We start from the raw sequence: 13939 nt of genomic DNA, 5'->3' as shown, positions 1-13939 counted from the left end.
GGATACGTTCACAGCATTGATGGCCAGTAAAGACTAGATGCTTTGCATTCTTTCTTTCTTATGACTGCATCAAACAGGAATGACAAAGTTTATGTATGGCACAAATGCATTGTGGTTGAAGGAAAGTGGGAGGGGATCTCAGGCCAGGCTGAAGCCGAGACATAACAATCTGATGTAGTTTTGTTTTAATTATGAAAGAATTTCATAGTAACGATAAAAGGTATTTGGAAAAGATATCCCATTACCCACACATTTCAGTCAGATCAGAGATCGTGTTTGCTGTCCAGTTCACAATGATATTACTCTGTGTGCCTGTGGTTCTTAGAAGTGTTGTCAAAGGAAAACGTGACGGAATAATTTTTATTACAGCGCGTGCACTGTATACAATTGCACCGAGTTTGAAATGTCCCCCCCCCCCCCCCCGCAACATGCCTCAAGTGAGCCAATGACGGCCGTCCGGTAGATGGCAGTGCGTAACCAAGACGGAAATGGCGACAATTCACGGAAATACCCGAGTATTTCAATTAAATGGAAATTTGTGAAACTAATGTGTTATATTTGTGAAAACCATTGAATTTATTGTTTGACGGAAAAAAAAACAAAAAACGCTCCCCTCTCATGTACGAACGAACGAAAGTCGTCATTTCCGCCCACCATGGCATTTCGCGCCGAACGCCGAAAGCTAAGTTCTTCTTATGCCATCATTCTCTTTAATACTAGCCATAAACAAGTGTTTCGTCATGCATTAGTAGTTGAAATTTACTTACAATTGTGGCAAATATTGGTGGCAAAGTGATAAGTGGTACTTTCAACCAGGGACATCTTGAATTATTTTCATAACTTTGTACTGTACATTCAAAATATGCAAAAATTAAATATGCTTAAATTCAAAATGTGTTCGTCTATATTTTATATAATAACAATGTTGTGTGTTGTTCTTCTTCGGGCTGCTCCCGTTAGGGGTCACCACAGCGGATCATCCGCTATGATCCGCATACTGATTTGGCACAGGTTTTATGCCGGATGCCCTTCCTGACGCAACCCTGGTCGCTTCTTACGACACAGGGAATAAGGATTGGGTTTCGCCATGATTCCGGGCTGCCCTACACCCTCTCATAGCGCGGCCCAGCACAGAGAACTGGTCCTCAAGCGATCCTCCAACCCAAGCCTCCGAGTATCCGGATTACAGGAGCACGCCACTACGCCCGGTTTTTATATAATAACAATATAACTCATATTATGTAGTTGGTGTAACCACTATGTTTCAATGTTTTGCTCAAAAAATATTTTAGCTTTGCTTTCATATTTTCATCAGCAAAGCATACATTTTACTCATCATTTGTTTGTCTGTACATTAACTTTATGATTATTATTTTTTTACATCATTCTTTTGCGGCCCCCTGCCACGTTGTATCGAACGATTTCATTCCTTCTGTTATATATATAAAGGTGCTTATCACAATAATAACAAGATTTTACACAATAATCACAATAATATCACAAGATTTTATCGCAACAATAACAAGTGTAGATAAGTTATTAAATGCAATAATAACGAGTGTTTGTATAAAGTGTATATATTAGTTTACCTCACGAGTGTTTGTATAAAGTGTATATATTTGTTTCCCTCACGAGTATTTGTATTAGTTTACCTCACAAGTGTTTGAATAAAGTGTATATATTTGTTTCCCTCACGAGTGTTTGTATTAGTTTACCTCACGAGTGTTTGTATAAAGTGTATATATTAGTTTACCGCACGAGTGTTTGAATAAAGTGTATATATTTGTTTCCCTCACGAGTGTTTGTATTAGTTTACCTCACAAGTGTTTGTATAAAGTGTATATATTAGTTTACCTCACGAGTGTTTGTATAAAGTGTATATATTTGTTTACCTCACGAGTGTTTGTATAAAGTGTATATATTTGTTTACCTCACGAGTGTTTGTATAAAATGTATATATTTGTTTCCCTCACGAGTGTTTGTATTAGTTTACCTCACGAGTGTTTGTATAAAGTTTGTATATTAGTTTACCTCACGAGTGTTTGTATAAAATGTATATATTTGTTTCCCTCACGAGTGTTTGTATTAGTTTACCTCACGAGTGTTTGTGTAAAGTTTGTATATTAGTTTACCTCATAAGTGTTTGTGTAAAGTGTTTATATTAGTTTCCCTCACGAGTGTTTGTATTAGTTTACCTCACGAGTGTTTGTATTAGTTTACCTCACGAGTGTTTGTATTAAGTTTGTATATTAGTTTACCTCATAAGTGTTTGTATAAAGTGTGTATATTAGTTTACCTCATAAGTGTTTGTAGAAAGTGTATATATTTGTTTCCCTCACGAGTGTTTGTATAAAGTGTATATATTAGTTTCCCTCACGAGTGTTTGTATAAAGTGTATATATTAGTTTACCTCATAAGTGTTTGTATAAAGTGTATATATTAGTTTACCTCATGAGTGTTTGTATAAAGTGTGTATATTAGTTTACCTCATAAGTGTTTGTAGAAAGTGTATATATTTGTTTACCTCACAAGTGTTTGTATAAAGTGTATATATTAGTTTCCCTCACGAGTGGTTGTATAAAGTGTTTATATTAGTTTACATCACGAGTGTTTGTATAAAGTGTATATATTAGTTTACCTTATGAGTGTTTGTATAAAGTGTATATATTTGTTTCCCTCACGAGTGTTTGTATAAAGTGTATATATTAGTTTACCTCACGAGTGTTTGTATAAAGTGTATATATTTGTTTCCCTCACGAGTGTTTGTATAAAGCTTGTATATTAGTTTACCTCATAAGTGTTTGCATAAAGTGTATATATTAGTTTACATCACCAGTGTTTGTATGAAGTGTTTATATCGTTTACCTCATGAGGGTTTGTATAAAGTGTATATATTAGTTTACCTCACGAGTGGTTGTATAAAGTGTTTATGTTAGTTTTCCTCACAAGTGTTTGCATAAAGTGTGTATATTAGTTTACCTCACGAGTGTTTGTATAAAGTGTGTATATTAGTTTACCAAATGAGTGTTTGTATAATGTGTATATATTAGTTTACCTTACGAGTGTTTGTATAAAGTGTGTATATTAGTTTACCTCATGAGTGTTTGGATAAAGTATTTATTGTTACGGCTGTGGAAATTCGCATTACACCATAAAGGGGCCCGTAGGTGAGGTATCTCTAAGTACATGTGTAGTTAGCCCAAACCCGTTGTATAGAGGGAATTTATGTGATTCATCCGAGCTGCGACGCTTTGAGTTAGCCATTTTTTCTGTTCTATCTTTATTTTGAACCAACCACGTCTCAACCGCCATCACACAACAACCACGCCACCGCCACCATCTACGCTCCCACATCATCGCATCACCGCCATTCCCAAACGGCACCATAACCATCAAACCACCACCGAAAACCCTCCACCACCTTCACCTCTCTCCTTCTACGGCCATTCCCGCACCACCTGTGCACACTGAACGTCGGGCTGTCTCGGGCCCGTTCGGTGTTTGGTGCCGAGCGCACCGAGCCACGAGCGCAAATGGCGGCCTTTCCGAGGGGAAAATTCGGATCAAAAACACTACACGCCCACTTCTCCTCCATCCAATTAGCGAGCGCGTGGCGGCTTGGCCCCGCTTCCAAGCGTGTGTATGTGAAGTCCGTATATGCAAATTTTAGGATCAGGAGAGGTTCACGCCCATTTATGCCCGACCAATGGCTGACCGGGGGGGGGGTGGGCGGCGTGGCCCCGCCTACAATCACGTTCTGATCTTAAAATTTGCATCTTGGCTTCTCCTGCCCACCTACAGAAAGGCGAGCGCAAGGCGAATAAGTCGAGTCGGTCGGGTGAGGAGAGTGCGGAAATGAGAAGAGTTGCAGGAAGGGTTGAGTTCTGGAGTTGCCTGGAGAGGGTCGGCGAGAAGTGGCTGTTGGGGACACGTTGCGTTGCGTTGGTGAAGTTGAGGCGAGTGCGCGCGGTGGAACTGCAGGCAAGGGAGCTCGGGTCCGAGGCAAGAAGGACGGCGGTCGGCGACGAGGTTGCGGCATGGGATCGCTCGTCTCGTCGCGGGACCCAAGCCAGCCAGCCCCTCCCCTCCCCCAGGGCATCAACAATCTCCCTTTCCCCCGCGTTGAGATAGTGCAAGAGGGGGCCCCGTTCCCACCCCCCCCCCACACGTGGTGCCAACGAAACCCGCCAAGGAGCACGGAGTCGGAGCACAGCCGCGCGGCCACATTTGCGGCTCGCCCGCCAATGCGTCACGAGGACGCGGGTAAGACCCCCACCCCCCCGGTCTCACTGACCTGGCCGCTCCTCTAGGTCCCGCGCACATTTGGCCTACGGGCCTGTCTGCCTCCTTGTCTATGCTTTTGTGTAAATGTGTGTTGGTGCCGTCTGTGAAGTAAAACTGTATAAGTGTTGCCATGTGTGCGCGTAGTCGGTATTAACTCTGCTTCGTTGTTGCTTTTATTGTTTTGGTTGCTTTATATGCATTTTGACTGTATGGCTGTATATATGTGCTTTCCGTATGCCGGGAAATAAATGTGCATTGTGTGAACTGTTTTCCCGTTTCGCGTCATCTTTTCTCCAATTGACTCTCCATCCTGCTTCACGTAAAGGGTTCGTAGTGGGTGCAAAACGCCCGGTAAATAATCTGAACCGTCGAGGTCGACGATAGCACCGCTCGGTTATCCCGATAGTACGCAACGGGCCGCCCAAGCGGCTCGTGTCCGGAGTCGACCTGCGGCGAGGTACGATCGCCTGGTTTACCATCCGCGTGGGTACTTAGGTCGGTCGAGTTTGGCGAACAACCCTATCCTACGCGGGTGGCCGATTGGCACGATCGTGGTGAGGTCGAAAGGCCCACCCGTGACTAGCTTCCAGCGTTGTTCCGAGAGGGTCACGACTGAATTGTCCATCCGGTGGGCGACGTGCCGCGATCCGAGTTACGTGGCCGTCCGCACGCCGGCGGGCGCGAATTCGCAACACTGGTGTCAGGAGTGGGATACAAACTCTCCCGTCTCCAGCTAAATTCACGGGAACGGAGCAGGGGTGTGAAAGGCGACCCCCCCCCCGTTCCCTCCAAATTACGAGCAATTAAAATTAACCCCTTACGAGAAATAAGATGGCGTTTCAAGGCGAGCGGGTGCCGGGGGTAGAAATGTATATGTGTAGAAATGTAGAATCCATGGCCCGGGATGGAACTGCTTGTAATTTTAATCCGAGAGGGAGCTCACCCTCATACCCTGAGCACGGACTTTGCCGGCAAACTGGGTCACATAATGGCGGCGCGATCGCACCGCATTGCAGCACGGAGCGAGCGGCTATTTATGGCACTGCGAATGGCACGACACGAGGCGAGCGCTCCCAACAGCCGTTTCAAACCACGTGGGCATGGCAGGCGAGGTCAAGCACGCCTACGCCGGACATTGGCGGGTTTCGGAAACAATTAGAGGAAGAAGGGAAAACCGAGCTCGAAAAGAAACAAAAGGAGCACGACTTTGAAGTAAAACAACTAATGGAAAAATTATTGGGGGAAGCAAGGCGGTTCAAAGAACTCGAGGGAGAGTGAGGGAAATACAGTTGGAAGAGGAAAAACGCAAACAAGATGGGGAATTGGAACTACTGAAGCGAGAGGTAAGGGCAAGTCAGTTCAAAAGAGAAATCCTGGAAGGGGAGATAAGAATGGGAAAGGAATGGCAGAAAAAAACTAAAGGAATGCAGTAAAAAAAAAAGGACGAATTGAGGAGGGAAGCAGTGGAAAGAAGGGATGAAACGAGTGAAGAAGCATGCAAATTGAGGGAGGAATTTGAAAAAAAAGCTTCTGAGTTACAGAAACACCAAAACAAAGAGACGGAATTACAAAACGAGTTGAGGATGGTGAGAGAAGAAAGAACGACAGCAGAGAATGAAACGTTAAGGAACCACACTGAGCAGATTGAACAATTAGAAGCCAAAGCAAAGTCGGAGTGTGCGGAGATGAGAAAGGAATTGGAAAAGAAAGCTTCTGAATTACAAAACGAGTTGAGGATGGTGAAAGAAGAAAGAACGACAGCGGAGAATGAAACATTAAGGAACCACACTGTACAGATCGAACAGCTGGAAGCGAAGGCCAGATTAAAGAATGAGATGCAAGAAAGAGCAATGATGGAAGAACGAATGAGACAGGAGAAAGAAATCAGTCAGTTGAAAGAAATGACGAGATTTCAGAAGGAGGAACAAGAAAGACAGTGGAATAGAAAACTGAAAGAGAATGAATTTGAAACTGAACGACAAAAGGAAAAGAATAGGTTGGAATACGAGGAGAAAGTGAAGGAGCAAGGAATGAAGCAGGAAGGAGAAATCAGGAGATTGAAGGACACGAGATTGGAGAAGGAAGAACGGGAGGAACTGTGGAATAGAAAACAATAAGAACATGAATTTGAGGTTAACCAATTGAAGGAAACGATGAGATTGGAGAATGAGGGACAGGGGGTGAAAGAAATTAAAAAAGAAAGACGAGAACAATTGAAAAAGAAAGCAAGGTTGAGGTATGCAGAGATAATGAACGAACAACGAACAAAACAGGAAAAAGAACTAAGCCAATTGAAAGAAACTATGAGATTGGAAGCTGAGAAGCATGAGGAACAGTGAGAGAGAAAACAAAAACTATACGAGTTTGAAATTAACCGGCTCGAGGGGAGAGCAAAATTTGACTCCACGGGGATCGAAAAACTTCGGAGGGAGAACGAACAGCTAATGGGGCTCAAAGAGGAAGAACGACTCAGATGGACAGAAATAAGGAACAAGAAGAGAAAATGTATAGAGACGCGGGAGATAGAAAAAATAGAGGAGAGACTGCATGATAAAGACGGGGTTAAAGGAACGGAACACACACACACACACACACACACACACACACACACACACACACACACACACACACACACACACACACACACACACACACACACACACACACACACACACACACACACACAGTTAGGGAGGCTTAATGGGGGTGAGCTGGCGGACTGTGTCGGGACCCGGTGAGAGCAGCTGGATAGCCTCCTTCGGGAACGGAGGGAGATGCTATGCTCCCTTGAAGTGAATCACGACCAGGCGGGTTCGGTCGTGCTTTGCGAGGTCGAGGGGACGGGTGCTGCGAACGGGTGCAGGAGGAGCTTGGGGGGTATAGAGACCCCGGAACCCCTTGTGGTAACACGAATCCCCGTATAAAGTATTATAACACGTATAAAGTGTGTATATTAGTTTACCTCATAAGTGTTTGTATAAAGTGTATATATTAGTTTCCCTCACGAGTGTTTGTATAAAGTGTATATATTAGTTTACCTCACGAGTGTTTGTATTAAGTGTATATATTAGTTTCCCTCATGAGTGTTTGTATAAAAGTTTACCTCATAAGTGTTTGTATAAAGTGTGTATATTAGTTTACCTCATAAGTGTTTGTATAAAGTGTGTATATTAGTTTACCTCATAAGTGTTTGTAGAAAGTGTATATATTTGTTTCCCTCACGAGTGTTTGTATAAAGTGTATATATTAGTTTCCCTCACGAGTGTTTGTATAAAGTGTCTATATTAGTTTCCCTCACGGGTGTTTGTATAAAGTGCATATATTAGTTTTCCTCACGAGTGTTTGTATAAAGTGTATATATTAGTTTCCCTCACGAGTGTTTGTATAAAGTGTGTATATTAGTTTGCCTCACGAGTGTTTGTATAAAGTGTATATATTAGTTTCCCTCACGAGTGTTTGTAAAAAGTGTATATTTGAGTTTACATCACGAGTGTTTGTATAAAGTGTATATATTAGTTTACATCACGAGTGTTTGTATAAAGTGTATATATTAGTTTACATCACGAGTGTTTGAATAAAGTGTATATATTAGTTTCCCTAAGGAGTGTTTGTATAAAGTGTATATATTAGTTTCCCTCACGAGTGTTTGTCTAAAGTTTATATATTAGTTTACCTCACGAGTGTTTGTATAAAGTGTATTTATTAGTTTCCCTCACGAGTGTTTGTATAAAGTGTATATATTAGTTTACATCACGAGTGTTTGTATAAAGTGTATATATTGGTTTCCCTCACGAGTGTTTGTATAAAGTGTATATATTAGTTTCCCTCACGAGTGTTTGTATAAAGTGTATATATTAGTTTCCCTCACGAGTATTTGTATAAAGTGTATATATTAGTTTACATCACGAGTGTTTGTATAAAGTGTTTATATCGTTTACCTCACGAGTGTTTGTATGAAGTGTATATATTTGTTTCCCTCACAAGTGTTTGTATAAAGTGTATATATTAGTTTACCTCACGAGTGTTTGTATAAAGTGTATACAATAGTTTCCCTCATGAGTGTTTGTATAAAGAGTATATATTAGTTTCCCTCACGAGTGTTTGTATAAAGTGTATATATTAGTTTCCCTCACGAGTGTTTGTATAAAGAGTATATATTAGTTTACATCACGAGTGTTTGTATAAAGTGTTTATATCGTTTACCTCACGAGTGTTTGTATAAAGTGTATATATTAGTTTCCCTCACAAGTGTTTGTATAAAGTGTATATATTAGTTTACCTCACGAGTGTTTGTATAAAGTGTATACATTAGTTTCCCTCACGAGTGTTTGTATAAAGAGTATATATTAGTTTCCCTCACGAGTGTTTGTATAAAGTGTATATATTAGTTTACCTCATGAGTGTTTGTATAAAGTGTATATATTAGTTTACCTCATGAGTGTTTGTATAAAGTGTATATATTAGTTTACCTCACGAGTGTTTGTATAAAGTGTATATATTAGTTTACCTCACGAGTGTTTGTATAACGAGTATATATTAGTTTCCCTCACAAGTGTTTGTATAAAGTGTATATATTAGTTTCCCTCACGAGTGTTTGTATAAAGTGTATATATTAGTTTCCCTCACAAGTGTTTGTATAAAGTGTATATATTAGTTTCCCTCACGAGTGTTTGTATAAAGTGTATACATTAGTTTCCCTCACAAGTGTTTGTATAAAGTGTATATATTAGTTTCCCTCACGAGTGTTTGTATAAAGAGTATATATTAGTTTCCCTCACGAGTGTTTGTATAAAGTGTATATATTAGTTTACCTCACGAGTGTTTGTATAACGAGTATATATTAGTTTCCCTCACAAGTGTTTGTATAAAGTGTATATATTAGTTTCCCTCACGAGTGTTTGTATAAAGTGTATATATTAGTTTCCCTCACGAGTGTTTGTATAAAGAGTATATATTAGTTTCCCTCACGAGTGTTTGTATAAAGTGTATATATTAGTTTACCTCACGAGTGTTTGTATAACGAGTATATATTAGTTTCCCTCACAAGTGTTTGTATAAAGTGTATATATTAGTTTCCCTCACGAGTGTTTGTATAAAGAGTATATATTAGTTTCCCTCACGAGTGTTTGTATGAAGTGTATATATTAGTTTCCCTCACGAGTATTTGTATAAAGTGTTTATATTAGTTTCCCTCACGAATGTTTGTATAAAGTGTATATATTAGTTTCCCTCACGAGTGTTTGTATAATGTGTATATATTAGTTTCCTTCACGAGTGTTTGTATAAAAGTGTTTATATTAGCTTCCCTCATAAGTGTTTGTATAAAGTGTATATTGTTACGGAAATGGCCCTTCGTATGCTACTAAATATAGGATTCGCCCAGATCCCCCATTAAATGCGTGTTTCACCAGGTTGTTCTGTAATTTGACGTTACATGGGTGTCGGGAGATGTCACAGGCTGTTATTTGTTTGTGCAGTGGTGGTGGATCGAGAGATCCTTCTTCTTCCTTCCTCTCTCCGGGCGAGACTCCACCCAGCATGCTGAGAGGGGGAGTGGCCAAAAAGAGGAAGTGAAACTCAGGGGAGGAGTTTGTGGGCTTCGTAAAAGGGGCGCGCCCCAAAAAGACAAGGTGGTAAGAACTGAGAGGACGGAGTTGAACATTCGGGCTTCGAGGCAGGAAGGCAAGAGAGAAACGACGGGTGTCAAGGCGTGATGTGCTGGATGAGCAGTCAGGCTTGGAGGCGAGCGTGCGCTGGGAAGGCAAGAGAGAAACGACGGAGCCTCTGACTCTCCCGACTCACCTCACGGCTCGACGACGTCTTGGAATCCCATAGACCCAGCCTGGGGGAGCCCGGCTCCTCAATTTGGCCTTCTCTGGTGAACAGGCCAGGCCTGGACTTGTATGCTGGACCTTGTGAAAAGCCAGCTGGAGCATACCATCGTGGATCTTTCGCTCTGCTGCAGTTGACATTACGCGGGGTGTGAACGCGCCGAGGCTGCGTGCGCGGGCGCTGCCAGGAGCAAGAGTACGACGCCTCCATTTTTCCACGCGGCGTGTTCGAGCTTGGGGTGCGAATCCGTGGACATCGGCTTGTTACGAGCGACATTCGTGCTTTTGACACTTTCCTCTCGTCCATGAAACATCACCAAGTACTCTGTCTTGTTTGCATGTCGTTAAAGGCTTATCTCGTTCGGGTCCCCTTCGAAACCCGTAAACCGTATCTCCCTAGTGAAGAACGGGTTATAGACTAATTAAAACATTGTCATGAATATTTTGCTTGTGTTGTGTTTCCCGATGTTCCCCAATAAATCTGGCTGATCCGTATGAAGTTGACGCTTTGAATTAATTTGTGTCGCGTCGAGGAACGATCCGTTCGATTGGTATATAAAACCAAAATGGTTACAGACTGGCAGAAAACGCTTGGCATCTGACAAAACCAGTCTGTAACCAGGGTCTATTTCCCCAACTGGTAAGGTCCAGGGGTACGTTGGTATCGCGATTGAAGACGCGTGATCCGAGGCCTGTGCCGAGCCAGCCGGCGTTGTAAACCCCGGAGACAGCGGTGGTGAGGGTGGCGCCAAGAGTCGGGTGAGAATCGCGCCACCGCTGAATCCTTAACAATATATTTGTTTACCTCATGAGTGTTTGTATAAAGTGTATATATTTGATTACCTCACGAGTGTTTGTATAAAGTGTCTATATTAGTTGACCTCATGAGTGTTTGTATAAAGTGTATATATTTGATTACCTCATGAGTGTTTGTATAAAGTGTATATATTTGATTACCTCACGAGTGTTTGTATAAAGTGTATACATTTGTTTACCTCAGGAGTGTTTGTATAAAGTGTTTATATTAGTTTACCTCACGAGTGTTTGTATAAAGTGTATATATTTGTTTACCTCACGAGTGTGTGCTATGGGAATATCTCATCTGCTTAACTTCACTTTGCTGAACGTCACTCCTACTTGGAACGCATCCTTGTCGTAGTGTGCTTGGAAAGTGGAAATTTGTTGTCGTGTGTTTTAAACTAACAATTGTACAATTTATTTCAGAAAATATCGCACTTTGCATTTTTTTTATTTTTGCAATAAAATGTGTTAAACCATAGATAAATTGATTTTGAATAAAGGTCGAGGCCCGGACTTTCGGGCCAAAGAAAGAATCAACTTCGACAACAAAAAATATGAAAGTGCCAACTCAATTACATGAAAGTGTTGATAAGACTTACTTGTTTCTCTGCAGGCCTGCTGCTTGATATTGTTTTTCAATTATTATTCCAATGACATCTGACTCACATCGACTAATCAAATCTAAATGATATCGATACTTCTCCATATTCTGAGACCCCGTGTTCACAGCTAATGCAGAGCTAGACAGGTAATCGATACAGTGCCCAATTCTGGTAATATTTTGCTTTGAAACTCCTCAAGAGAAACATGACCATGTGAAGCACATCCAAATCATCTACTATGGTGCATTTCTACCACACATACTTGCAAAAATACTGCAATTACTTTATTTCATGTGAAAGGCGAATATCCGAGTTATTTTCCAAATGCACAGCCAAACCCGGCTTGACTCGGAAGCGCAACTCGCCGAGTTCAAGTTTGGGAACTCTGTTGGGGTACAGCATTAGTGCAGGATCAGCTGCATCCCATTCAACCCCCAGAGTATCATGTCTGTTGAATACCCTCCATTATCTCTGTATTACCTTCATGTGCAATCAACCTTCAATCTTCCAATATCAATACATTTTGTTTCACTCGTTTATGTTGTTGTGCCTACCTGACAACATGCATGGCGACAGCTCAAGGGAGCAATGCTGGCAGGATTAGTCAGACAGATCGGACATAGTTCAGTGGGCGAAACACCAGTACCAGCGGCAGTTTTCACAAGTAGCCCAGCCTCTCGAAGAATATCATCAGCTTCCTCGGAATAACGATGCACCACCAAATCTCTGTCCCATTGGCAGTGCAAGAGCAGATGTTTTGCCACATCTTTTTCCAGGTCCAAGGTGTGGGCTACCAGCAATACATTTTCTTCCATCATGTTTCTCAAATCATCTGGAGATAGGGTTCGACCTTCTGCAGGAACACCTGAGCCAAGGAGGACCTCAGAGTGGCACTGATATGCTTCATTTTCCTGAAGAAACATCACAAAATGGCAAAAATGCAGCTTTGAGTGGTGCACAAAGGTGTCAAAAAGTACAGGTTCAAGTGGTGCACAAAGACATCAATAAGTGCAAATAATATTTTCACTTCATTGCTGCCAGTTTGACATAAGTCAAAATTCCAAAGGTTTATCATATGATATAACTAACTGCAAGGGCACACTTAGATTTTGTGACATCACCAGATATGCCGGCACCCACATCATTATATCATTATAATACTTGCACCACCAAGTTTGATTTTAATCTTTGAACACAGATTCAAAATATTAAATAATTCTGAATGCCAGACCATGCATCCGATCAGGTTTAAATTCAAAATATGTATTCCCCATGACTACTAGATCATAATTGTGACGTTTCATGTCGATTGACGAAGTGGTTCACGAGAAATAATGTTAAAAATTTTTGTTCAATCCAATATGGCTGCCAGATCATGTGTGTGAAGTTTCACCTCAATCTGTCTAGGCATTCTGGAGAAGACGATTTTTAAAGTTTTTTGGGTAAATCAAATATGGCTGCCAAAACATGTGACCTATGATGTCATGGGTGGAGAACTTTGTGTTCCTCATGGATAGGCGATCAAACCTGTAAAGTTTTGCCTCGATCTGTTCAGCCGTTTCGGAGAAGAAGGTTTTTGAAGGTTTTTTATGTTAAAAACAATATGCCTGCCGAACCACGTGACCAATGACATCATCAATTCCCCCCCCCCCCAACCCATACAATTTAGCCCCAGATGACCCTGAAAGTTTTCATACTGATCAGAAAAAGTGTTCAACGTATGCAATTATGACATCAACAAGAAGTTAAAAATTTTTTTTTTTTTTAAAGACATAAATAAAATGTCAAAACCCCCGTTGTTTTGTTATTTTTCTGTACGGAATTAAAGGGCCAGCTCATATTTAGGTGCAACTAAAATAGCCGCCTGTCTAACAGTCGGTCATCTTTGATCAGATCATAAGATAAAGTGAGGTGCACGTGTATGCCATCATGTACTCGGCTTGTGCTCAGTTTGAATAATATCGGACCATACGTGTCTGAGAAATGGTTGGGGACACATTTAATTAACAAAAGGGCCACCAGTCAGCAAACTTAGATCTGATCTCGAAAAAAATGGCATGCCTATGTAAGCCACCATTCATTATTATCCAAGTGCCAAGTTTGAACAAGATCGGTAAATACATGTCCGAGAAATGGTTGAGGACGTGTTCGATACCAGTTTTTATTACAACTAAAATGGCCGCCAATCGATCATCTTTGATCGCATCGCGAAACAAAATGATGGGCATATGTATTTAATCATGTGTTGTCTGTGCCAAGTTTGAATTAAAATTGGCTATAAATGTCTGAGATATGGTTGCAGATGCATGCACATGAAAAATCGAGACCAAATCCACAAGCCCCCGTTTCGGACTAAGTCCAATGGAGGTTAATAAAATCAGACCATACATGTCTGAGAAATGGTTGGGGACACATTTAAGT

At 41.3% G+C, this 13939-nt stretch overlaps 1 protein-coding gene across 3 annotated transcripts in view; it reads right to left on the bottom strand.

Annotated features, from left to right (window-relative positions):
• Positions 1-13939, bottom strand: part of CUL9 (cullin 9) — a 352312-nt gene that overhangs the window by 73924 nt on the left and 264449 nt on the right. For all 3 annotated transcript variants that reach the window (XM_085856907.1, XM_085856905.1, XM_085856906.1), the window contains one exon: positions 12073-12429. In XM_085856907.1, coding sequence (XP_085713033.1) covers positions 12073-12429 — 357 coding nt within the window. The remainder of the gene's footprint in view (positions 1-12072; positions 12430-13939) is intronic.

The sequence above is a fragment of the Eptatretus burgeri genome, chromosome 15, assembly GCF_056783735.1.
Source record: "Eptatretus burgeri isolate ZD-2024b chromosome 15, Ebu_testis_v1, whole genome shotgun sequence".
In the NCBI taxonomy this organism is placed as follows: domain Eukaryota; kingdom Metazoa; phylum Chordata; class Myxini; order Myxiniformes; family Myxinidae; genus Eptatretus; species Eptatretus burgeri.
Note: the sequence above shows the minus strand (reverse complement) of the source record. Positions and strands in the feature narration are given on the sequence as shown.